Raw genomic sequence first — 24160 nt, 5'->3', positions numbered from 1 at the left:
GCCGAGGCGTAGACGTGGCCTACGATGGAGCGAGCTCGCCCAGAAGGTGCCTGTTCACTCTTGATCTCGTATTTTTTTTCTCAGGTTTTGAATTGTGACGTCCTAAAGAAAATCCGGCGAAACAGGAATCCGACGAAACAAGAATCCGGCGAATTGGGAACTAACCAAATATGCTTTACACTGCATATGGTGCTACTTTTCGCACTAGTGCGGCAATAAGCACTTTCCGTGCCTATGTCGAAAATTTAAACGGCCATATGTACTGTAAAATGTTGTACGATACACGTGCGAATAGGTAATTCGCAACTCGTGTCGATATAAAACACTCCCTTCGATCGTGTTTTAATTTATCACCACTCGTTGCGAATTTCCTACTTTCAGCACTTGTATCGTAAATAACTATTAATCATGTAGGGCTAGCAACAAGCACTTATGAATACCATCCCAATGTTTTTGGACTAGTTCGTTAGTTATAAGAATAGTATCTCAAAGTTTTTGAACAGCAAATTTTAGACAAAATATTGTGTGAGTATTGTAAGAATAATATTTTATTTAAGATCACAATGACAAAACTATTATAAACTATTATTAAAATTAAGCATTCACTTAATAAATGGACATTATTGGTTTGGTAGGTACATTCAATGTCAATCTTAAAATCTAGTTAACAATTTACTAAACGATGTCAAAGATTACAATACAATACAATTCAATGCAAAGTATTGTAAGTGTTGTTTGATACATACCCATTCCTTCCTTCAGACTTGGGTCTTCTGAAACCTTCTCTAACTTGCCGAGGAAGCCCTTGATAGTCCTGAACGCTGCGTCGCGAACCTACAAGTATTGGTATAATCAAAGAAATTAATTGTGCAAGATGTGAAAGGACTGACCCCCTTATTCATAAACGCGCTTACAAACCTCAATTAGCTAATAAGCGTTTGTTCCTTATCTGTCATTTTGACTAATGTAAGAAAGGGATAAAACATAATTTAACTAAATCAGGGCTCGTAAAGTTTGGTGAATAAGGGGGTGAGACACAATTTCGTGCTTTTAAGAGCCAACATCAGGAGTGGTCATTTCTCCATACAAACGTACTCGACTGTTTTCTCCGTGGGTTTTGATGCTAGAGCAATGATTTTTTCAACACAGATTAATATTGTCAATATCTGTGTTGGACCGTTTTGCTTTTTTCGATATTTTTGTTTTTTAAGGCGCTAGAGCCCTTTAAAAATGGCCAAAATGGCCTAATTGACTATGCCGCAATGAGAGGCGTGGTATTCAAAATTGATATCATTTAGCCAAAAAAGCAAAACGGTCCGACACAGATAATTTCATAATCATTTAGATTTCCAAATTTGGTTACGATTGATTGTTTTGGAGGAGGAAACAGTCGAGTACGAAACCTCGATTTTTGATATTTTTACGCAGGATTTTTCGCCTTGTCCTTATCGCACTAGTTTTAGCTTCCGCTTCCGTTAGCAAGACGGGTATATTTACCTAAAATATTTAAATCTCAGCTCCTGTTTCGTCTTAATTTGATACCTAAACGAGATGGTGTTGCACGGCTCCATAAATTAGAAGGTAATTTTGATTGTCAGAAGTTGAAAAAAAATTGTCAATCTAGCATTAGAGTCTGTGCGGAAAGAGAAGAGTCGTGGAATGTATGGGATCCAATACATTCTAAGACTCTTCTCTTCCCGCACACATGCTATTAACACAGGTTAACGAACTGTTTGCCTCAACACTCCAGTTACAAAAGCGACTCGATTATTTTAAAGGTCAAATAAATTGAACACATTTTAATGAACGATAACAACATTCGCTTCGAAATGAGAACAAAGTCATCAGAGATCGTCAACCTTATATTTATTATCTATGTTTTTAGTTTAGAGGAACTAGAGGAAGTCAGATAAAGCACTACGAATGAACTTTTGTTTATAGGTACTTTGTCATTGCAAATACCATGCAGAGTTAGTGTGGTCTCACTCTGTTTGTCACTGGGGCAATATACGGACTGTTGTGGAACAACGCAGGCACAAGCACAATCTCTAAGGGCTCATTTAGACGATGCGAGAATTCGCATGTGAGTTTCATTACATTGCGGGTTTTGATCGGTCGGTTGAATTAGACGTAACCAAGAGTCCGCAATGTAACTAAAATCGCATGCGAGTTCGCGCGCCGTCTATATCAGCCCTAAAGAGGAATAATCTGTCTCAACATGGATCATTTACCTGTTTCTCCGGATCGTTAGTCAAAGGACACAACGCCGGCAGAACTCTGTTAGCCACCTCAGCCAACAGGAAGTACTGCTGTGTGGCCGCGAGCGCTAGCACTCCGGCTTGCCGCGCGGGCGGGAAGGCGTCCCGGGTGGCTCGCACGAACGCCGACACGAGGACCTTCTGTCGGATCTGCGGGTGCAAGTGCGCAGCAACCTTGCCTAGGCACACTGTGGTGTTTGTCCTAAAAATATATACACCTATTAAGGCTTGGCCACATACAGAGCGCGACGCAGCGCCGCGTCCGCGCCGCGTCCACGCCGCGCGACCGCGGCACATGCTAACAGGTTACCGACGTCAAACAGACTGCGTCCCGCCGGTATCACGCCCCGCTTCTGTCGCGCCCCGCGCCGCGCGGCCCCTTGCGTCCGCGCGGCGCGTGCGCAGCGCTGCGCCGAGCGAACGCGGCGGCCCGCCGCGTCGCGCAAGGTCACATCAGTAGGATCGGACGTTAGGCAGCGAGCGGTGCGCCGCGTTCCGGAGCGCGGCCGCGCCGCGTTCACGCGCGCCTTGAGAGCGTGAGGCCGGCGCGATCGGCGCGCGCCCTGTTTGACCAGGCTTCGCGTCGGCATCACGCGGCGCGGACGCGGCGCTGCGTCGCGCTCTGTGTGTGGCCAAGCCTTTATAGAGCAATTTTTTTCAAACTTTTTCATGACGCGACCCCCTTCCCTTAGTACGAGCACAGAATAAATAATAGTACTAGGTACAGAAGACTCACTCTCTAACAAAACGCGTCTGTTACGATCAGCACAGATATGGCCGCTAGGTGGCGACAGCGCCACGCGCGGCTTATGGCTTTCCCCAAAATTGGGGTGGAATGGATGTACTTTTAGCTACTTGTAGCAAAGCGACGAAATCGCGGAGTGAGCCACTCCTGGTGCGAGCAAAATGTTTCGCTTATGTATAGTTTTAAGGCTGGCAGAGGCGACCCATGGTTTGAAAACCACTGTTATAGAGGAATCGTAGAACCTGGTTGCCGTTGTAATAAACTGTAATATTTTCGTCAAATATTTTGAGCTGTCGCCAACATCGGAGCGGCCAAGGTGCTCAAAAATATCTGAGCATGCGCTTTAACGTCTTGATAATAGGCTGATTTGTGAACACCTTGGCCACTCCAGTATATCTTATAGCGACTACACAGTATGGCTGATAGTACATACAGTAGCGACCAAAAGTATTTTGACAATGATAATAACGTTGGTATTGTATGAAACATATTAGTTTTTTCAAATGATTTTTTGATAATTTAATCAATGGCTTAAAAGCTTCTTGAAACACGTAAAAAGCTTAGTTTCATCGAATGAAAATATAAACTTGGCAACAAAAAATGACAATTTACGGGTTCAAAAGTATTTTGACACGGTTCTTTTTTACAATTTATTTGAGAACAGAGCCGCAGAATTTCAATATTTTGGAAGTAATTACATCTGAATACTTCTCTTAATATGCCAAACATAAAGCATATTCGAACGATTTCAAGCAAGCTGGTGCGGCTGCACTTTAGAAAGATAAGTAGCAAGCTGAGGTTTCGCGGACTTTTGGTGTATCACTGCATCTGATTTCTGTCTGAAATAAGCAGTTCAAGGCTCAAAACTGCATCACAAATAAGCATAGAAGCGGTTGTCTCGAAAAACAATTTCTACAACTGATCGTGTAATAAAAAAGATTTTAGTAGAACACCCATGGAAGCGTACAGTAACAATTAAAAATTAACTAAAAAATAACTATAATGTAAAGGTTGTTGTTTTTACTATTAAACTACTTTTAATAGAGCATGGATTACATGGTCGATGCCCATTAAAAAAATATACATATTTCAGCAAAGAATAAGGTATCCCAATTAGCATTCGCGATTCGTGACAAGTTGTGGACAAGTTCCAATTGCTCAAAAACTTTATGGAGTGACGAAAGCAAGTTTAATTTAATGTCGTCGGATGGTATCAAGTATGCGCGTCGTCCAAATAACAAAAGACACGTTGTGCGATACCAGGTACCCACCCAGTCTAGCCTGGTGGCATTGGTGTCCCTAACGTAATGGCTTGGCGATATTTTTCTCGCCATGGAGTCAGGCCTCCCGTACGAATTGATGGGATAATGGATCGATATGTATATGAAAATTTACTGTACACACAAATGATATCATATACAAAAGAAAATATGCCACTTCGCTGGGTTTTTCAGCATGATAACGACCTCAAACACAAATCCGATCATGTAAAGGCTTCTTTAATGCAAAAAAACCTAGGTTTTTGAGTGGCCTAGTCAAGGTACTGATCTTAATGCTATAGAGCTTTTATAGAAAGCTTTGGATCGTCCAGTGTGAGGTGCAGAAATAATTCAAACAATGGGGTTTTTTCCAAGGTCTTCAGTCAGAATGGGCGAACATACTATATGATCATATACAGAAGTTAGGGGACTCTATGCCGTCTCGATTTACTGCTGGGAGGAAAGCCAGAGGATATGCCATTAAATATTAATGAAATGTTTTTTTTTAACCGTCTTGCCAGTTCAGCAAAAGCATTTAATTAAAGTGTCAAAATACTTTTGATCTACCTGTAGCGCAAATTATCAGTTTTAATTCTAAGTCTGTTGTTTAGTTTTAGTAATCTAAGTGGAAACGTAACAAATGAAGGGTGAATAAAATATAATCGTAACGTAATGATTAAATATATACCCTATTCATAAACATATTGAAAGAAGTTCGTTTGTCAAAATACTTTTGATCGCTACTGTATAACAAGCCATCCACAGATCAAAGAATGGTTATTGGTGGTCTATAGTTCGTTTTTTTTAGCATTAGAAAGAACTTGCAAGAAGGTAAGCGATCTTGACATGTCTTTTAATTGAAAAACGCTTTTTAAAAACCAAAAACTAATACTTATGAAAGCAGAAGAATGTAAATTATCGTATTAGATTCATAATTGTTACATATTTGCCGTAACTTATTTTTAAAATGTGTTTTTCAATTAAAAGACACATCAAGATTGTTTACCTTTTTTCTAATGCTAAAAAAAACGAGGTATAGTAAGTTCCACGCGTGCAAGTAAACATCTGTAAGGTTTTCTATTATAGGTATACATTTCTCAATTAATTTGTGGCACTACTTCCTAACTACTCATACCTTATGCCGCCCTGGTCATCTTTAGACTGCAGCCTCGCAAAGTGCCTCAGCACCTCAACGTTGAGATTATTGTAGTTGAGCTTCGACGCCAGGTGCACTATGGACTTGACCGTCTGTTCGCGTATAACGGGGTTGTTGTCTATATTCCTAACTACTCATACCTTATGCCGCCCTGGTCATCTTTAGACTGCAGCCTCGCAAAGTGCCTCAGCAACTCAACGTTGAGATTATTGTAATTGTGCTTCGACGCCAGGTGCACTATGGACTTGACCGTCTGTTCGCGTATAACGGGGTTGTTGTCTATATTCCTAACTACTCATACCTTATGCCGCCCTGGTCATCTTTAGACTGCAGCCTCGCGAAGTGCCTCAGAACCTCAACGTTGAGGTTATTGTAGTAGAGCCTCGACGCCAGGTGCACTATGGACGTGACCGTCTGTTCGCGTATAACGGGGTTGTTGTCTAGATTCCTAACTACTCATACCTTATGCCGCCCAGCCGGCCTAGCCAAGGTTACAATCGCTTCGGCAACGAAAACCATTATGTCTCTCTATCACCCTTCCATATTAGTGCGACAGTGACAGTTGCGTTTCGATCGCTACGGAGCGTAAGCGATCGGCATCTTGGCTACGCGGCCTGGTCATCTTTAGACTGCAGCCTCGCAAAGTGCCTCAGCAAATCAACGTTGAGATTATTGTAATTGAGCTTCGACGCCAGATGCACTATGGATTTGACCGTCTGTTCGCGTATAACGTGGTTATTGTCTATATTCTTAACTACCCATACCTTATGCCACCCTGGTCATCTTTAGACTGCAGCCTCGCGAAGTGCCTCAGAACCTCAACGTTGAGGTTATTGTAGTAGAGCCTCGACGCCAGGTGCACTATGGACTTGACCGTCTGTTCGCGTATAACGGGGTTGTTGTCTAGATTCCTAACTACTCATACCTTATGCCGCCCAGCCGGCCTAGCCAAGGTTACAATCGCTTCGGCAACGAAAACCATTATGTCTCTCTATCACTCTTCCATATTAGTGCAACAGTGACAGTTGCGTTTCGATCGCTACGGAGCGTAAGCGATCGGCATCTTGGCTACGCGACCTGGTCATCTTTAGACTGCAGCCTCGCAAAGTGCCTCAGCAAATCAACGTTGAGATTATTGTAATTGAGCTTCGACGCCAGATGCACTATGGATTTGACCGTCTGTTCGCGTATAACGTGGTTATTGTCTATATTCTTAAATACCCATACCTTATGCCACCCTGGCAGCGAACTGATATACATGGAAGTATTCTGTCCGCTCAGTTATGACCCAACGTAAACTATTCGATTGTAGGCGGTGCTTACAAACTATTCGATTCGCAACTTCAGTTCGTCCGAGATGACAGTTAGTGACGGATGGCTAAATAGATTTATAAAAACAACGTTTTTTTGTAATTAAAAATGTCTTCATGTGTCGTGAAGTGGTGCAGAAGTTATTATAGTTCATACCAAGGATAGTGGAATCACTTTTCACTTGTAGTAAACAGATAACTTCAGTAAAATTTGGAATTAAACATGACGATTTGTTTTCAATACTACCGTGCTAAGCTAAAACGTAATAACTGCATACGATTTTCATAACAACATACGACTTTTTAAATTGCGAGGATAATAGGGATGGTGTTATGCTAAATGAAGTAGACTATTTTATTAACTTGTGCTTGGTTTAGGTATATTCTATATAATTATAAATGTAGTAATGAATTCTTTCTTACAGATTTGTATTTTCCTTTTTTATTTCATGAAATGGAGCTGTAAAAAAACTACCTAATTATTTCAAATTAATCATCAAATTTGATATTATCATTTTATATTACTTTCCATTCAGATTCCCACAAGATGCTATTCGCAGAGACTATGGAAAAAAGCTGTCCAATTAGAGAGACATGAAATTAAGTGGATGCCTGGAAAGATATCTAGAATATGTTCTATTCATGAGATATAACTCGTGAGATAATCATACCCGGTCTTCTATATGTAGATACACTTCCACTGAATTAATTTAACAAATACACACATTATCTGAAAATGTTGATCATTCGAATCCACCCTCTACCGTCACATATATGTAGGTTCTCTCTCAAGCCATTTCCCATACAAAATTTTAAGTTTGCACCTTTTTCTACTGACAAACTTGCTTGACCGGCTATATACATATACAATATTTCCATTGGAACTGAAAGTGGGGATTTATTGTGACTCCGCCTATTCAAATATTTTTGACCCGATTCGTGTACCCATGTAAATTTTGCAGGCTGTATATAGCCAGTCCGAATTCTAAGATCAAGTTTACCATACATTTACAATGGCGTACTTGATCTTAGAAAAACGGACAGACTATACCTGAACGTGACTTCACACTGCCATAAAAATTGATAATAAAATATACAAAATACTTATTATAGCGGAATAAATTTATAGAACAATGATATATTTACTTATGTTGAGTTAGTCTGTCATTTCTAAACAAAATTTTAACTAGTTATCTTTTAATCTGCATTAAATTATTATACGTGTATTATTTGACTGGTTCTTCAATGTATGGCATAAACCTATCCCTGTCCAAGTCATATTCTAATCAAATATGGACCGCGAACTCTCAGCGGCCAGTACGTACAGCAAGAAGGTTATTAGCGGATTAATGTCGCTGATTGGTAGTTATTGACATTATATGCATTTCATCTACACTTAGCTATGTACCATTAGTGTAAAAAAGATGACTATTATTTTGTTTACCAGCTTTGATTACAGGCTCTGTAAACGCGTCGTCTTATTTAAATGTAGGCGTAATTTTGTATGTGTGCTAATTTGGCCCGAGAATTTGAACGGTAACGTTCCTAAAGGCGGTTTCCATACTAAATATATGCGTTCACCGCACCCTGGTCATCTTTAGACTGCAGCCTCGCGAAGTGCCTCAGAACCTCAACGTTGAGGTTATTGTAGTAGAGCCTCGACGCCAGGTGCACTATGGACTTGACCGTCTGTTCGCGTATAACGGGGTTGTTGTCTAGATTCCTAACTACTCATACCTTATGCCGCCCAGCCGGCCTAGCCAAGGTTACAATCGCTTCGGCAACGAAAACCATTATGTCTCTCTATCACTCTTCCATATTAGTGCGACAGTGACAGTTGCGTTTCGATCGCTACGGAGCGTAAGCGATCGGCATCTTGGCTACGCGGCCTGGTCATCTTTAGACTGCAGCCTCGCAAAGTGCCTCAGCAAATCAACGTTGAGATTATTGTAATTGAGCTTCGACGCCAGATGCACTATGGATTTGACCGTCTGTTCGCGTATAACGTGGTTATTGTCTATATTCTTAACTACCCATACCTTATGCCACCCTGGTCATCTTTAGACTGCAGCCTCGCGAAGTGCCTCAGCACCTCAACGTTGAGATTATTGTAGTTGAGCTTCGACGCCAGATGCACTATGGACTTGACCGTCTGTTCGCGTATAACGGGGTTGTTGTCTATATTCCTAACTACTCATACCTTATGCCAGGGCTCGGAACCGGTATTTTTTAAAAACCCCGAAATAGTCCAATATTTTGAACTATTTTATGCTCTTTAGATAGGACTGAATCATGTATTTAGGTAACAACTTCGTATTATTAGATTGTCCCATTAAAAATGAAATAATAAACCAAAGAACGAAAACGAACGTAATAATACCGGTATTTTTGTATAGAACAAATACCGGTTTCCGACCCCTGCCTTATGCCGCCCTGGTCATCTTTAGACTGCAGCCTCGCGAAGTGCCTCAGCATCTCAACGTTGAGATTATTGTAGTTGAGCTTCGATGCCAGATGCACTATGGATTTGATCGTCTGTTTAGCGGAAGCAGTTATAAAGTTGACCCAAAATACTTTTATTAAGCTATGAGCTTCATCACATATGTTCCTTGAGTAATTCTAAGCATTTCAAGCCTGGGAGGCAATAAGAAATGTGTGTCTACTCGGATTTGTAATGGATTCAGACTTTCTACCCCTTTTTAACCCTGTTAAGGGATGAATTTTACAAAACGCTGAAATTACTTTTCCTGTCTTTTAATAATATCCCCAAATACAAAGATTCAAGTCCCGCGTTCGAAAATTTTTTTGATACGTAGGTTGCCCTGAAAATTTCGGGAATTGCATACTTAGGAACGTATATTTGACATGTGTTATACCTCTTTGTTACAAGCATAGTCTCATTATTCGAAAACACTGGCCACTTAGAAAAAAAAAACAATGTTCTATTTTCAATTGTTTTTTAAAGTCGTTGAGTCGCTGGTGAAAATGGAGCTGTCCCGCGAAAGTTTTAGAGCAATGATTTATTATGACTTTAAAAGTGGATTAACACAACAACAATGTGGAGACCGATTGACTATTGCTTTTAGTAGTGAAGCACCTTCGAAGACGACAATATACAGGTGGTATTCGGAATTTCAACGTGGCCGTGTGTCTCTTGCGGATGACGTACGTGAGGGTCGACCGAAAACTGCCGTTACCGATCAAAACATCGATGTTGTTCGCCAACTGATAAAAGAAGATAGGCATGTTACATATCGGGAAATTCAGGAGACTTTAGGCATTGGAATGAGTCAGGTACAAGTTATTTTACAGCAAGAGTTGGGCGTGCGGAAGTTGTTTTCCCGGTGGATTCCTCACTTGTTATCTGACGACCAGAAAACGGTCCGTGTCAATTGGTGCCACAAAACCCTAAAAAGATTTAATGGAGGAAGCTCAACTGCCGTTTTTAGTATTGTGTCAGGTGACGAGTCATGGATTTACGCATATGAGCCTGAATCCAAAAACCAATCTCGAGTATGGGTTTACGAAGACGAGCCGAAGCCAACAAAAGTTGTTCGTTCTCGCAGCACGATCAAAAAAATGGTAGCCACGTTTGTCTCCAAATCGGGTCACGTGGCGACTATTGCTCTTGAAGATCGAAGAACTGTCAATGCCGATTGGTATATAGGCGTTTGTTTACCGATTGTTTTTGCTGAACTGCGAAAAAATAACCCTAACCGCCGTATTATACTACACCATGATAATGCCAGCCCTCATACTGCTCAGAAAACAAACGACTATCTGAAGGGCGAAAAAGTCGAATTACTGGACCATCCTCCGTACAGCCCCGACCTAAGTCCCAACGATTTTTTTACTTTCCCGAAAATAAAGAATCGGTTGCGTGGTCAGCGTTTTCAGACCGCGGAAGAAGCAGTCCACGCTTATAAAATGGCCATTTCGTCAACCCCCAGTTCAGAGTTCAATAACTGTTTTGAAAACTGGTTTCAGAGAATGAAAAAGTGCATTAAACACAAAGGAGAATACTTTGAAAAACAATAAAAGTACTTTTATTTCATTTAAACGCGTATTTTTTCCAATTCCCGAAACTTTCAGGGCAACCTACGTATCCATACAAACTTTTAACCCCTTTTTCACCACCTTAGGGGATGAATTTTCAAAAACGCTGAAATTAGTTTTCTTGTATTTTAATAATATATCGTTTTACGAAGTTTCAAATTCCTAGCTTAAAATAAAACTTGAACCCCATACAAAATTTCATCCCCTTTTTAACCCCCTTAGGGGTTGAATTTCTCAAAATCGCTTCTTAGCTCTTGTACACTTTATAAATGTAATCTAGTGTGCAAATTTCAACTTTCTATCTTTTGTAGTTTCGGCTCCGCGTAGCAAAAATCTCTAACCAAATTTAGTAGTAGTAGTAGTAGTAGTAATCACTTTATTGTACACAACACAGGTTTACAAAAATAAATTACAGTAATGGAAGTACAAAGGCGAACTTATCCCTATAAGGGATCTCTTCCAGCTAACCTTCGATTAGATGAGAGGAAAACTCCAGTCAGGTCAGATAGACAAACTTACGGGATGTACAGTAATATTTAGAAAAAGTAAACTAACGTATTGTCAACTCATAAAATACATAAATAATATTATCGAATAAAATACATAAAATACATACTAGCATACATACAATACAATACAATATATATATATATATATATATATATATATATATACAAGTTTAAAGTAGAAATAAAGGTTAGTACTTAACCAGATCACGCTGATTGGAAAGCCAAAGCTTCTTCAGATTAGCCTTGAGTGACGCCACAGACTGGGACCGCCTGAGCGACAGGGGCAACTCGTTCCACAACTTCACAGCGCGCACCGTAAAAGAATTTGCATATGTTCGCGTCTTATTAGGCGGAATAGTAAGCGTGAGATTACAGCTAGATCGTAAACGGTGATCACTTCCTTCAGCCAGATAGCTAAATCTTTCCGTTAGGTAAGATGGGGAACGGGGGTTGAAGAGTATATTGAACAGCAACGACACGACATGCACATCTCTGCGTCGGCGGACCACCTTTTAACCACCTTTTAATTTTTTCACCTTTTTACGTTTTTCTTGTAAAATTACTATGAAACTGAAAAAACACATTTATGTGCAATGTTTTCTACGTCTTTGGTTTATACGAAAATGATACCAAACTTGCCCTAGTACCCACCAGGATCAGAATAGATTTTTTTTAAAGATGACGGGTGGCGGCCGTCTTTGTACAACCCCAGGCTAGAAATGCTTAGAATTACTCAAATATCAGATGTGATGAAGCTCATAGCTTAATAAATTTTTTTTGGGTCATGTATGGCAGCGTTACATAACTGATTCCAGTAGTTCGCGTATAACGTGGTTGTTGTCTAGATTCCTAACTACTCGTACCTTATGCCGCCCTGGTCGTCTTTAGACTGCAGCCTCGCGAAGTGCCTCAGCACCTCAACGTTGAGATTATTGTAGTTGAGCTTCGACGCCAGATGCACTATAGATTTGACCGTCTGTTCGCGTATAACGGGGTTGGTGTCTAAGAACCCGTGTACCACTTGGGGGAAAATTTGGTCGTTTACCTGTGAAAAAGTAAGATTTTGTGTCGATTGTTCGGTATATATTCCAGATTTTTCGGCTGTAATGAAACCACGCAACGCGTGAAATGGGTCGCGTTCTTAGTTGCCTCAAAGATTTTAACTCATAGACACAGTACGAGTATAACCCGATACGATCACTTTTAGCAAGATTTTAAGTGTAGCTGTAGAACGTAGCTCATAACTTGTTTTCAAAGATATTTTCACAGATAGTACCATCAGAAGCCGATTTTACTGTAGGGTATATGGGTTAGAGAAAATATTGGGATACATAAAATAAATACTAACCCTTTTATTCATAAACGTTTACTAAAGTTCATAAGCCGATAATAATTGTTTGTCCCTTTCCATCATAACAATACGTCGGAAAAGGACAAACGATTATTATCGGCTTGTCAACTTTAGTAAACGTTTATGAATAAGGGGGTTAGAATTTTGATTAGCTTGAAGTGAATTTGTCATTTCGGCCTCAAAACATATTAGCAATTAAAAAGGTAGGCCAAAACTTATTAAAGTATTTTCCTCGCACCTTTATAAAATAAAAGTAATCCGTGTTTTTGGATTCTATAACGTATAATTTATTTCAGTTATCAAGAAGCAAGCTTAATTAATTGTGCACTTACCGTGGAGTTCTGCAGATGCATTATGAATTGGTCTAATTGTTGCAGCAGCCGCGACCGCGTGGTACGATCGTTTGACGCAAACAATTTTACCACGCACGGCACGATCTGCTTTTGGTACGATTCCTCGTCTAGCAGTTTACCTAGCTGAAAATTAAATTAAAATTAATATGAATCCCTGATTTATTGATTTGGCACACATATTAAACCATTCAACCGCATTATTAATATAGAATTTACCTTTTAAACAGTTTAAACCTATCTATCATAATTTTCCTCTTAAAAAACGCACGTCCTGACTATTTCCAATCTTACCAATGCTTATAAACCGCTCATAAACTTTTCTTATAATAAAAATAATTCGTAATATTTTCTAGTTCCAATTTCATTAACACTTAAATCTTCTCTGAAAAGGATTTAATTTTTTAAATATCTGTAATATCTCTTAAAAACAAAAAGTCATAATTTCATAGAGCTAAAAGACAATACATACTGAAAACCATTCAACATTTTTTAGAATCTAGATTGTTGAACGGCTAAGTGATCATTCAAACGCCAATCATAATCGATAAACTCTAATATTTGATCAACCCGTTAAACATCAAAGCACCAATTTATGAACCAAAACTGGTACTAGAAGCGTTGGATAATTTAAGAAACAGTACGTTGTTTTTCTTATTCTTTACACCTCTACAATCAATACCTCTGAACATACCTTGAACATGGGCGCCAACACCGCCGACCCCGCGTCCCCATAATGGAACGCTGTCAGCAACTGAGGCAGTATCTTGTGCACACACACAGCCTCCGGAAAGTTGTCCAAGTACGAGCTGAGCGTGGAGAAGAACCGACCCTTCTCTATCTTGTCCTTGATTTGGATCTCTTCTAGAAACAGCATAGTGTCTATAAGGTCGTTTTTGAAGTAGCCACCCATTTTTCGACACCTGAGAAGTGAATTAAAATTTTTTTAGTTTGCTGGATTATAACTTAGTTCGGTAGCAGTAGGTAAATGGCTTTCATAATCATAACTTTTTATTATATATTATTTTTAGGCACAGAACAGTAACAACAGCATATTCTGCCAACACTGGTTGGCACACTAAGGTTCACTGTTGGCTAGCAAACCCTAAATATGCTATATATATTTATTTATATTTATAGCCTTATGTCAGGATACATTTTATACTATATCTATAGTTTTCCTTAATCTACGATAACCGATTCTGTGTGCCTTTGGGTAAAGGCCTCCCGCAATCTTCTCCACTCTTACTTATTTTGCACTAATGTGGTCCATGTTTTAGTCCTAAAGGACATAAAAGAAACAGAAGTAGGCAATTTAAAAGATGGTCCAATAAAATTGAAGACATGGCTGGAAGGACTAAAAATATACTATACCTCGTAATAATATCAGCAGGGTTGGGCCGAGACGTAGGGTTGGCACTGACTAGCTCACAATACAGGGTGCACAGCTGCTTCGGAATGTAGTCCAGTGTTTTTAGGGCTGGCTGGGTTTTGAGGGGGCCGTTAAAGGCTTCCCAGATGAGACAACCGAGGCCCCACATGTCTGATGAACTGTAGATAAAGCATAATTTGTTAAAATCTTCTTACAAAATATTACATGGTACTTTAAATTAAAGTAAATAAATTAGCTAATATAAATTTTAATCTCTAGCCACCCATACGTCAAACTTTGCCAAGCAAAATGAAATTTTAATTTTGTAAACACAAAGTTCAAGTTAGAAAGGAACATGTGACCTTTTTATAGGTCTCTGGGCGGCTAGAGGTTAAGATGTATGTTAACCCATATATGCCCAGAATGAGTTTTAGGATATAACTTTTTAAGTTGCTTTTTCTACTGTTTTTTAATTTTAATTAGTAGGAGTTTTTTAGTTTTTATATGTGGGATAGGTATATAGCTAGGAAGAGAGAGAGAGAGAGAGAGTTATGGAGTATGGGTAAATGCAAAAATAAATAAATTTTTATTATGAAACATAAAATAGCATATGAAGCAGCAAAATAATACCTATTATATCTGAAAACTGTCAAATTGCTACAATTCATGACTCAAATTGCTTTAATTATTTGTACAAGTGCTGAATGAAATTGAATTGAATATGTACAAGTGATATTGATAACACCAATTTATGTATATCTTAGACTATAGGGGCCATTTGCACCATTCACTAACCCAGGTTTAACAGGTTACACGTGAAGTTACCATGGTTACCAGTACAATTTGACACTGGGTTAATGGTTTAACTAGTTAGGTATAGGTTATCGCGGGCTTGTTTTCCGCAACTCGACGTCTATTATTGCGCCTATTTTGCGTGATGGTGGTTTAACTAGTTAACCGCGGGTTAGTGGGTTTGTGTAAGTGGAGCTATGTGGGTTTTGCAACCGTAGCTTATATCATACCATTTTGTTACTGCCTTCAGTTTGGCCGGATCCTTTTTCTCCGGAGGATCATATATTTCAAGTGCCGGTAGAATTTTCATAGGAATAGGGTTTGAAGTGTCCTGTCCATGCGAAGTGAGGAACTCGAAGCCTCCGAGCTTCCATTCACCGGCTTGTGTGACAAAGACAGAATATAAGCAGACATTGTTGTGTCTCATGTTACCATCATTATTGAAAAATGATAGTGCTCTCTGGAAAAGAAAAAATAAGTAACAACATACACAAACAAGTTCTTTTTAAATATTGTAAAGTCATAATGACCTTTATATGTATTTCGTCAGGTGACAAGCAAAAGTCACTAACTAACTTCATTGAAATTATTGATCAATAAACCGTGTAATAAAGTGCATTGTTACTTTAATTTTTTTATAGTACTTAGTGACTTTTGCTTGTCACCTGATGATTTATACTCATTTACAAGTGAAATCAATAATTGAAAGTAGATAAAAATAACTTGCCTGATTAGTCCCAAGTTCGAATAAAATTTATAAAAATGCTATGAGTGCAGTTAAAAATGTGTAGGATATTTTTAGGATAGCTTCATTTTGTTGATATTTGTGTCACATGCAACCAACTACTTCTAAGGGCCACTTGCACCTTCTCTCTAACCCCCGGGTTGCCAAATGTCAAATTGTACTGGGTTAACGGTTTAACCGATTCGTTGCGTGTTCCATTTTCGAAAACTTTTGGCTGTGGCACGGAACAATAATTTCATGACATGGCAGCCATGCCATGCGCCATAGAATATGATGACACTCCTCCCGCGTCCCCGCCACACGTAAAAAACATTGATGACACGGCAGGCCCGAATCCGTTAACCGGTTAACCACAGGTTAGTGGGATGGTGCAAGTGGTGCTGAACTAAAGGTCTAGATACAAATGTATATGTGGCAGTACTTACAGTAATTTGGAAAATTCCCCAAGCTAAGAACAAGTCTTTTTGTTGGCCTTCAAGTTTCATATCATCTATGTGGGTAGCTAAAGGCTCTACATATTCCGTAGCTACATATAAAAATTTCTCAGTTTCACAGCTATCTAAATAATGTAAAAGGCTAGGGTGTCTCATAGTCTTAAGTTTCTTGAGTGAGGCCTTTGCTACGTCGAACATCGTTTCCGAATTCTTTTGTACGTCGAACAGGAATATCGATACTTCATCTTGCGTACCCCTCTTCTTTCCCTTGTGCAAAGACCACACAGTCTTATCTTCTAAACCACGCACTGGATCACCCACTTCATAAGGAAAATCCTTTGTAGGATCTCGCGAGAAAAACGACCACATATTGCGTTTTTATCAACACTTGTTTTCAACTAGAACGCATGATTGCTAATGGGTGCAGTTACTTAAATCACAAGAAATATTAAGGACTATTTAATTATAAATATAATTATTTTCAATTATAACACCTTTTAAACATTTAAATCCCTTATAAACATTTACGAGAAAAAAAAGAATGAATGGTGAATGAAGTGATGACAAAACTGAAGTGACAGTTTAAACTTTTTTTAATTTGTAAATGTTGAGACCAAGGTTTAAGGGAAACAGTCCCAAAATTCTCAATATTTGGCGTTTATTACAGTATCTCAAACAGCTCGCCTAAAAATTTTGACATTTTCGCTCGCAGTTCTAGGTTATGTTATGAAATTAATGAACTTTATTTATTTATTCCATCTTTATGAAAGTAATTGATACTCCAGGTTATAATTTGAGTTTACTTAACTTGTCTTTCTCTTCTAACCATGTCTAAATCAGTAGCAAGACTTAAGTCTATGAAGAAAGTTGCTGATAAGATTGATCATTCTTCTAAACTAAGAACCAATATTCCTGCTGGAATGGCTGCTGCTGGTCCACCTTTAGGTCCTATGCTTGGACAGGTATGCATAATTAATTGTCTTTCTCCTAAATTAAGATTATAATCTTGAATTTAAGTTATATGTTTATAACCTATATTTCAGCGAAACATCAACATAGCTGCGTTTTGCAAAGACTTCAATGAGAAGACTGCAAATATTAAGCAAGGAATACCGTTGCCGACTAGAGTGAAAGTGAATTCGGATCGATCGTACCAGCTGACGATTCATCAACCACCCGCAAGTTATTTCCTTAAACAGGCAGCTGGGATCAACAGGGGTGCTATGGACTCTGGTGAGCTTTTAAGTTTACTAGCATTCATTATAATTATGCCTGCCATTACGTATGTTACCCATGTATTGCAGCCTTAATTAACACTCGTAATGTTTGCTCAGATGCCGGACAATCCGCCCAGCGGGTTGTTCTGTATGCAGGAATAGACGACCGGTTTCTGGGGTAGTGCGCCCTTTTTTGCCCGGTTGCGAAAGTGTTAAGATTAGCATAGCCAGAGGTTTTGGGTGCAGAAATGATTTCATGTATTTAAAACTTTGTTTATTGCAAAATTGTTACAAAACTAAGAATTGGAAATAGGTAATATGTTCCAAATTTAACCTTTTGGCCGCCGGACCTAGTCCGCAAAGACGCTCACTCACACGCCAGAGCAAATTTTAAGTAAACAACTAATAAAAAGTTTAGGGATTGCAAATAGTGTTATCGATATTTACAATTTATGGTAAAAATCTTTTCAATTTAGCTTTGTTCTTATCCAGCTTTAATTTATTTCCAAATTGCCAAAATTAAACATATGTTTTACACCCGAAAATGTTTAAAACATAGGGATTTATAATCAAAAACAACCACTAAACAATGTCGATTCAAGACGTAATATCGCCGCACTAGGCTGTACGAGAAGTCTTTTATACAAGACAACGGCGCGCATGGACTGCCCGCAGTGCAGACCTACAAGGACTGTTTCCGCGCGGATTAAGTAATAATAGCCTCTAGGTCAACGGCGTAAGCGCTTGTCGGTACGTAAACTTTATTAGCGTAACGTTAAAGCCGCGCATCATGTGTCGATAACGTAAATATACCGGAACTGTTTTGGTGAAAATTACACGTGGGTTGAATTTTCAATGAGTGAAGAAATTATTCCGGAATTAGAATCATTCATTATAATTTCAGTTTGGTATACATTAATATACTAAAATCTTACCAAATTAACGACGAATTGTTACAAAAAAATAACACATTGATGTCAATGTTAGATAGGTACTTACTTTTAACAAAAAACTAATCTAATCTAATCTTAGCCTATATGTGTGTCCCACTGCTGGGCAAAGGCCTCTCCCCTGATTCTCCATGACTCCCGATTTTGCGTTTCCTCCGGCCAGTTGTTAAGGAAGGCGTCAAAGTCGTCCCGCCATCTCCGCCTGGGCCTGCCCCGCCCACGCTTCTTCGTCGGCAACCACTTGGTGGCTATATTAGCCCACCTATCCGGATGCATACGATAGACGTGGCCAGCCCAGTCCCATTTGAGCCTGGCGGTTTTTTTGCCGACGTCAGCAATGCGAGTTTTGGAGCGCAGCGTGGTGTTCCGGATGCGATCGATCCTTTTAACACCTAAAATGCTGCGCTCCATAGCGCGTTGGCAAACCTTCATTTTGGACTTCTGGTTCTCTGTGAGTGACCATGTTTGGGCACCGTAGGTTAGGACAGGCAGTATACACATGTCGACGAGTTTTCGCTTAAGTGACAGTGGAAGATTTCCCTTCATTAGCTCTTTAACAAAAAACTAAAGTCTGATAAATAGGTATGTCCATCTGTACTAGTCTTATAGATTAGATTAGTCTGTAAAATAGATTATGAAACCTACACAAGAAGAAAGAAACCGGACCCCCTTTTTAACGACGACCCTTGGCATGAAACAACGGACACGGATTGGATGCTGGAATGTCAGAACCATGGCTAGACCTGAAAGGCTGCCCCAGGTAGCTAAAGTAATGAGGGACTACAGCATCCATATCTTAGGATTGAGCGAGACGAGATGGAACGGGTTTGGCGAAGTAGAGGCAGATTTTGGCACCACACTACTGTTTAGCGGCAAGGAAGACGAGAGCGCACGCCGGGAATATGGAGTTGGTCTTCTCCTCAGCCGCTGTGCTAAGAAAAGCCTGCTGAACTGGAAGCCGATTTCGGAGCGCATCATTTTAGCGCGGTTTGACTCTCGGGCCCGTAAGATCAGCGTCGTACAGTGTTACGCTCCGACGAACGACGCCACTGATGAGTCGAAAGCCGCCTTTTATGGTCAACTTGAGGCCACACTCAGAAGCGTTCGCAAACAAGACATTGTGATTTTGATGGGCGACTTCAACGCGAAGTTGGGCAGCGACGATGAGGGAAGAGAACACTACATGGGCCCGCATGGAGCCACCGGAAACATAAACGAGAACGGAGAACTTTTCGGCGAGCTGTGTTCGGCAAGGAGCCTCGTAGTGGGTGGCACACTATTCAAGCACAAGGAGTGCCACAAGACTACGTGGAATTCCCCCGACGGCGTAACGCGCAACCAAATTGACCATGTTGCGATCAGCCGTACTTGGAGGTCCTCATTGCTGGACGTGCGGAACCGCCGTGGAGCCGACGTGGACAGCGACCACCACCTAGTCGTCGCTGAAGTGCGTCTCAAACTGGCGATCCCACGCCGCAAGTCCGAGAAGATTTCTAAAAGTTTCGAAGTACGAAAACTCCGGAACCCAGAATGGCGGGAGAAGTTTCGCCTTTGTCTCAGGAATCAGTACGACCTTCTAGAGGAACTTGAAGATGAGCAGTTGGACGAAACCTGGGACCGCATTCGCACCGCGTATACGAGAGCCGGTGAGGAGGTGCTCGGATACTCACTCCCGACAAGGGAGAGCTGGATGTCGGCAGAGTTATGGCAACTTATAGAAGATAGGCACCGAATAAATATGCAGATACAATCTTCTACCGAACCAGAAACATCCAGTCTCCGGGATCGATACAGCACTCTCCGTTCGAGGATCAGGAAACTCGCGCGCAGAGACCGCCGCAGAGCCGCAGACGAGCTGGCGGAGCGCGCCAACACCGCCGCACGCCGCAGCGACATGCGCGAGCTGTACGACGTCAGGCGCCGACTTAGCGGCCGTCGGACACGTGCAGCGAAGAAACCGCTGAAAGGTAAGGACGGCAGTCTCCTGTGTACTTCGAGCGAGCAGCTGAAAAGGTGGACCGAGCACTTCTCGAGCCTGCTGGAGCAAGCCCAATCCCCAGACAGTCAGCATTCCAGTACCGACCTCCCAGACGAGCTTTTACGTGTGCCGACGGCACCACCCTCCTTCGAAGAAGTGTTGGTAGCGGTGAAGTCCCTGAAACCAGGGAGAGCGCCGGGCATTGACAACATCCACGTAGACATGTTAAAGGTCGATACTGCGACGTCTGCAACTCTGCTGTTTCCCCTATTGACCCGTATCTGGGAAGCTGGACGAGTACCCGATGAGTGGAAGCAAGGTCTCCTGGTGAAAGTCCCAAAGAAGGGGGATCTATCGCAATGCGACAACTGGCGCGGCATAACGCTCCTACCTACTGCCGCAAAAGTACTAGCTAAGATTCTGCTAAATCGCATTGCTCCAAGAGTGGCAGAGACGCTGAGAGACGAGCAAGCAGGTTTCCGCCCTGGTCGCTCCTGCACAGACCACACCAATACCCTACGCATCCTTATTGAACAATGTGTCGAATGGCAGTCGGAGCTGTTCCTAGCCTTTGTGGACTTTGAGAAAGCCTTCGACACCGTGAAGTGGAGCGCGCTGTGGTCCAGCCTTCGTCGCAGGGGTATACCCGAGTGTATCATCCGCATAATCCGCTCCTTGTACGAAGGGAGCTCATGCAGGGTGATACATGAAAAGGAAATGGGAGCGCCTATAAGTGTAACTGCCGGTGTGAAGCAAGGATGCCTCCTGTCACCGCTGTTATTCATAATTCTTCTCGACGACGTGATGAGGAAAGTGATCGAAACACCAAGAGGCATTAACTGGGGTACTAGGGAACTGGATGATCTTGATTACGCCGATGACATCGTGCTGATTTCGCCATCGTTAGCCCATCTTAAAGCGAAACTTGAGAGCCTTCAAGAGGAAGCTGAAGCCATGGGCCTGCGAATCAACCGACGGAAGACTGTCAACATGCGAGTAAAATCAGATTGTACGGATCCTTTATTGCTCAAAAACGATCGCCTTGAATCAGTCTCCAAGTTTGTATATCTCGGCAGTACACTAACATGTCGGGGAGGTGCTGACGAAGACGTCGAGAGCAGAATCAAGAAGGCAAAAGCTGCATTTGCTCAACTCAAGCCTGTCTGGGACTCAAACGTTCTCACTCGCCGCGTAAAAATTTCCCTCTTCGAATCCATCGTCAAGTCCGTGCTGCTCTTCGGCTGTGAGACGTGGAGAGTGACAAAAGGGCTGACACACAAGCTACAGGTGTTTGTCAATAAGTCCCTCCGGTCGATCCTCCGCATATTCTGGCCGAAGACTATAAGAAATGAGGATTTGTGGAGTATGTGCCGACAACCTCCGATCGCCCAAGAAGTAGCGCTGCGGAAGTGGAGATGGATCGGTCATACCCTGCGAAGAGGAGATACGAACAACGCCAGTATCGCGTTCGAGTGGCGGCCTCAGGGCGGGAAGCGAGCCCGCAAACGCCCTGTGCACACCTGGAGGCGCAGCGTAGAAAATGAGCTGACAGCCGTAGGACTGAGCTGGAACGAGGCCAAGACGGTTGCTCAAGACAGGAAGGATCTTGTGGAGGCCCTATGCACCTCCGGGGTGCCCTAGGACAGACAACAACAACTAGTCTTATACGAAGCGGTCGCTGAGGTTTATCCCTTCCCACTACGACGCTATCAGCTCAAAATAAAATCAATTATTTATTTTATTTTTTTATTTATCTTTTCTGCAATTAGTCAACAATCCACAAGGGGAAATTTACTTGTCTGACCCTAGTTTTAACAGCTAAAGAAGCTGCCTGAACTTTACATATAGTTATTATGCCCATCTGTCTCTCGTTTTACGTATTCTAGTAAGTAATTACCTACTCTTTACCAACAATTGGCGATTAACAAGGTTTCAAATACTTAAATAAAAACATATTTCTGACTTTATTTTACTTTGAAAATTCCCATATCGAGTTAACATTCCCATCCCTAGCTGTCTTGTATACAAGACAACGGCGTCGAGGGACATAAAAAACGTTGAAATTTGGAGCAATTTTTTTAAATGCCTTATTATAAAAGAATGGATTTACATATTTTTTTAAAATGCAAATAAATGAAAAAACAAAGACCTAAAATATGAACAAGAGTGTAAAAGAATTTGCAATTGTTATTATTTTCACATTAACGGAGTGGTTGAATTTGTGTCTTGTATACAAGACGACGGCGCCAGCGTATCGTTTTCTCGTTGTCTTGTATACCGGACAACGGCGGTCAAAGGGTTAATGTTGTTAGAAATAGTTTCTGTTTTGCTACAGTTATAATGTTTTTGTTTCACAGGTTTTCCCTATTTTTTGGTTAGTGTAAAATCAATGTGTAGAAATGTTTTAACTTATTGGTAACCTTACCTACGAGTACTATTAAATTAAAAGTAAATATTCTTTATTGTGCAGCATACAGTCAAAAATACACAGAAAATTAAATACAGTTAATATCTAGGTAACAACAGGCGGTCTAAGCTACTAGATGTTATTATTAACTTTACAATTACATGTTGACAGACAAATTACATGTGTGTGTATACATGTAATATGTCTGTATCAGTTTCTATGGCGCTTGAGATGTGTAATAAAAATGTACTTATTGCATTTTTAAATGATTGTCCGCTAATATTTACATCCTTATTCATAAACGTTTACTAAAGTTGACAAGCCAATAATAATTGTTTGTTCCTTTCCGATTCATCAGTATGATGGAAAGGGACAAACAATTATTATCGGCTTATTAACTTTAGTAAACATTTATGAATAAGGGGGTTAATCTATACTATTTCAGGCAAGGAAATAAGTGGAAAGATCACATTCAAGCATTTGTATGAAATAGCTAAAATAAAGCAGCAAGATCCCCCACTGGAGTGGAGACCGCTGCAGGAGATCTGCACGATGCTGATTGCCACGGCCAGGACTTGCGGGATTCAAGTAGTTAGGGATTTAGATGCTAAGGTAAATTCTGTTTACATAACAAACTTCTTGCGCGGCATTACAATATTTGACGTCAAACATGGGCACAGTACCTACAAATGAGTCGCTCGCAGCACATTCCCTTATGGCAGTGTTTTTCAATCTTTTTCATGACACATCCCTTAGTATGTAAGAGGTAAAAAATGTTTCACTTGTGTATTGCCTTACAGCTGGTAAAGGCTTCGCGACTCGCGAACCTCCAGTGGGACGCGACCCACGTTTAAAAAACACTGCCTTAGGGTTTATTTTGAGCTCTAGTCAGGTATCTATAGTTATTCTAGTTTATTGCAATTAACATTTTACACAGGTATTTATACATTTCAGGAATATGGAGAATTCTTGGCAGAAAGAAAGCTAGCAGTAGAGGAACAGAAGAAACAACTCCAAGAAAAGAGAGAAGCGAAAATGTTGCGAACTGCGTAGGCCTGCTAGTCTGACTTAGAGAATTGTTTTACTTAGTTTGAATATAGTTATACAATTTAGTTCAAAGCTTTGTTGGTTTTTGGCTCATTTTTATAATCACCCTATTTTCTGTAGTGTTAAAAAAGCACTGTGAAAGAAAAGGGCCTCGCAGATGCGACTTCGCCCACGGCTAGATTAATTCAAGCCACTATACATACTTTTGCAAAAGGGAACTAAAC

General features: G+C 40.7%; 2 protein-coding genes across 2 annotated transcripts in view; one reads left to right on the top strand and one right to left on the bottom strand.

Annotated features, from left to right (window-relative positions):
- LOC134673181 (N-terminal kinase-like protein) overlaps nt 1-16894 on the bottom strand; it is a 29580-nt gene extending 12686 nt beyond the window's left edge. The window contains exons 1-8 of the mRNA XM_063531136.1: nt 16329-16894; nt 15389-15618; nt 14369-14545; nt 13689-13917; nt 12977-13120; nt 12157-12338; nt 2232-2460; nt 747-834 (exon numbers count right to left, since the gene is read on the bottom strand). Of these exons, the coding sequence (XP_063387206.1) occupies nt 747-834; nt 2232-2460; nt 12157-12338; nt 12977-13120; nt 13689-13917; nt 14369-14545; nt 15389-15618; nt 16329-16706 (1657 nt within the window). The 5' untranslated portion in view covers nt 16707-16894. The remainder of the gene's footprint in view (nt 1-746; nt 835-2231; nt 2461-12156; nt 12339-12976; nt 13121-13688; nt 13918-14368; nt 14546-15388; nt 15619-16328) is intronic.
- Nucleotides 16895-17029: 135 nt separating this feature from the next.
- On the top strand, nt 17030-24012 carry LOC134673165 (large ribosomal subunit protein uL11m). Its single transcript, XM_063531116.1, has 4 exons — nt 17030-17299; nt 17381-17570; nt 23335-23501; nt 23844-24012. Exons 1-4 carry the CDS (start codon nt 17165-17167, stop codon nt 23940-23942), a joined length of 591 nt encoding a protein of 196 aa, XP_063387186.1. The 5' UTR covers nt 17030-17164; the 3' UTR covers nt 23943-24012.
- The last annotated feature ends 148 nt before the right edge of the window (nt 24013-24160 follow it).

This window comes from Cydia fagiglandana, chromosome 18, assembly GCF_963556715.1.
Source record: "Cydia fagiglandana chromosome 18, ilCydFagi1.1, whole genome shotgun sequence".
Lineage (NCBI taxonomy): Eukaryota > Metazoa > Arthropoda > Insecta > Lepidoptera > Tortricidae > Cydia > Cydia fagiglandana.
The sequence above is the reverse complement of the archived record's forward strand: the minus strand, read 5'-3'. Positions and strand labels throughout refer to the sequence as shown.

What these genes read in the sequence shown, in the direction of transcription:
- LOC134673165 (XM_063531116.1), top strand. Translation starts at nt 17,165, where the DNA reads ATGTCTAAATCAGTAGCAAGACTTAAGTCTATGAAGAAAGTTGCTGAT. An exon ending in CAGGGGTGCTATGGACTCTG is followed by an intron (nt 17,571 to 23,334) that starts GTGAGCTTTTAA and finishes ATACTATTTCAG; the next exon opens with GCAAGGAAATAAGTGGAAAG. An exon ending in TTAGGGATTTAGATGCTAAG is followed by an intron (nt 23,502 to 23,843) that starts GTAAATTCTGTT and finishes TATACATTTCAG; the next exon opens with GAATATGGAGAATTCTTGGC.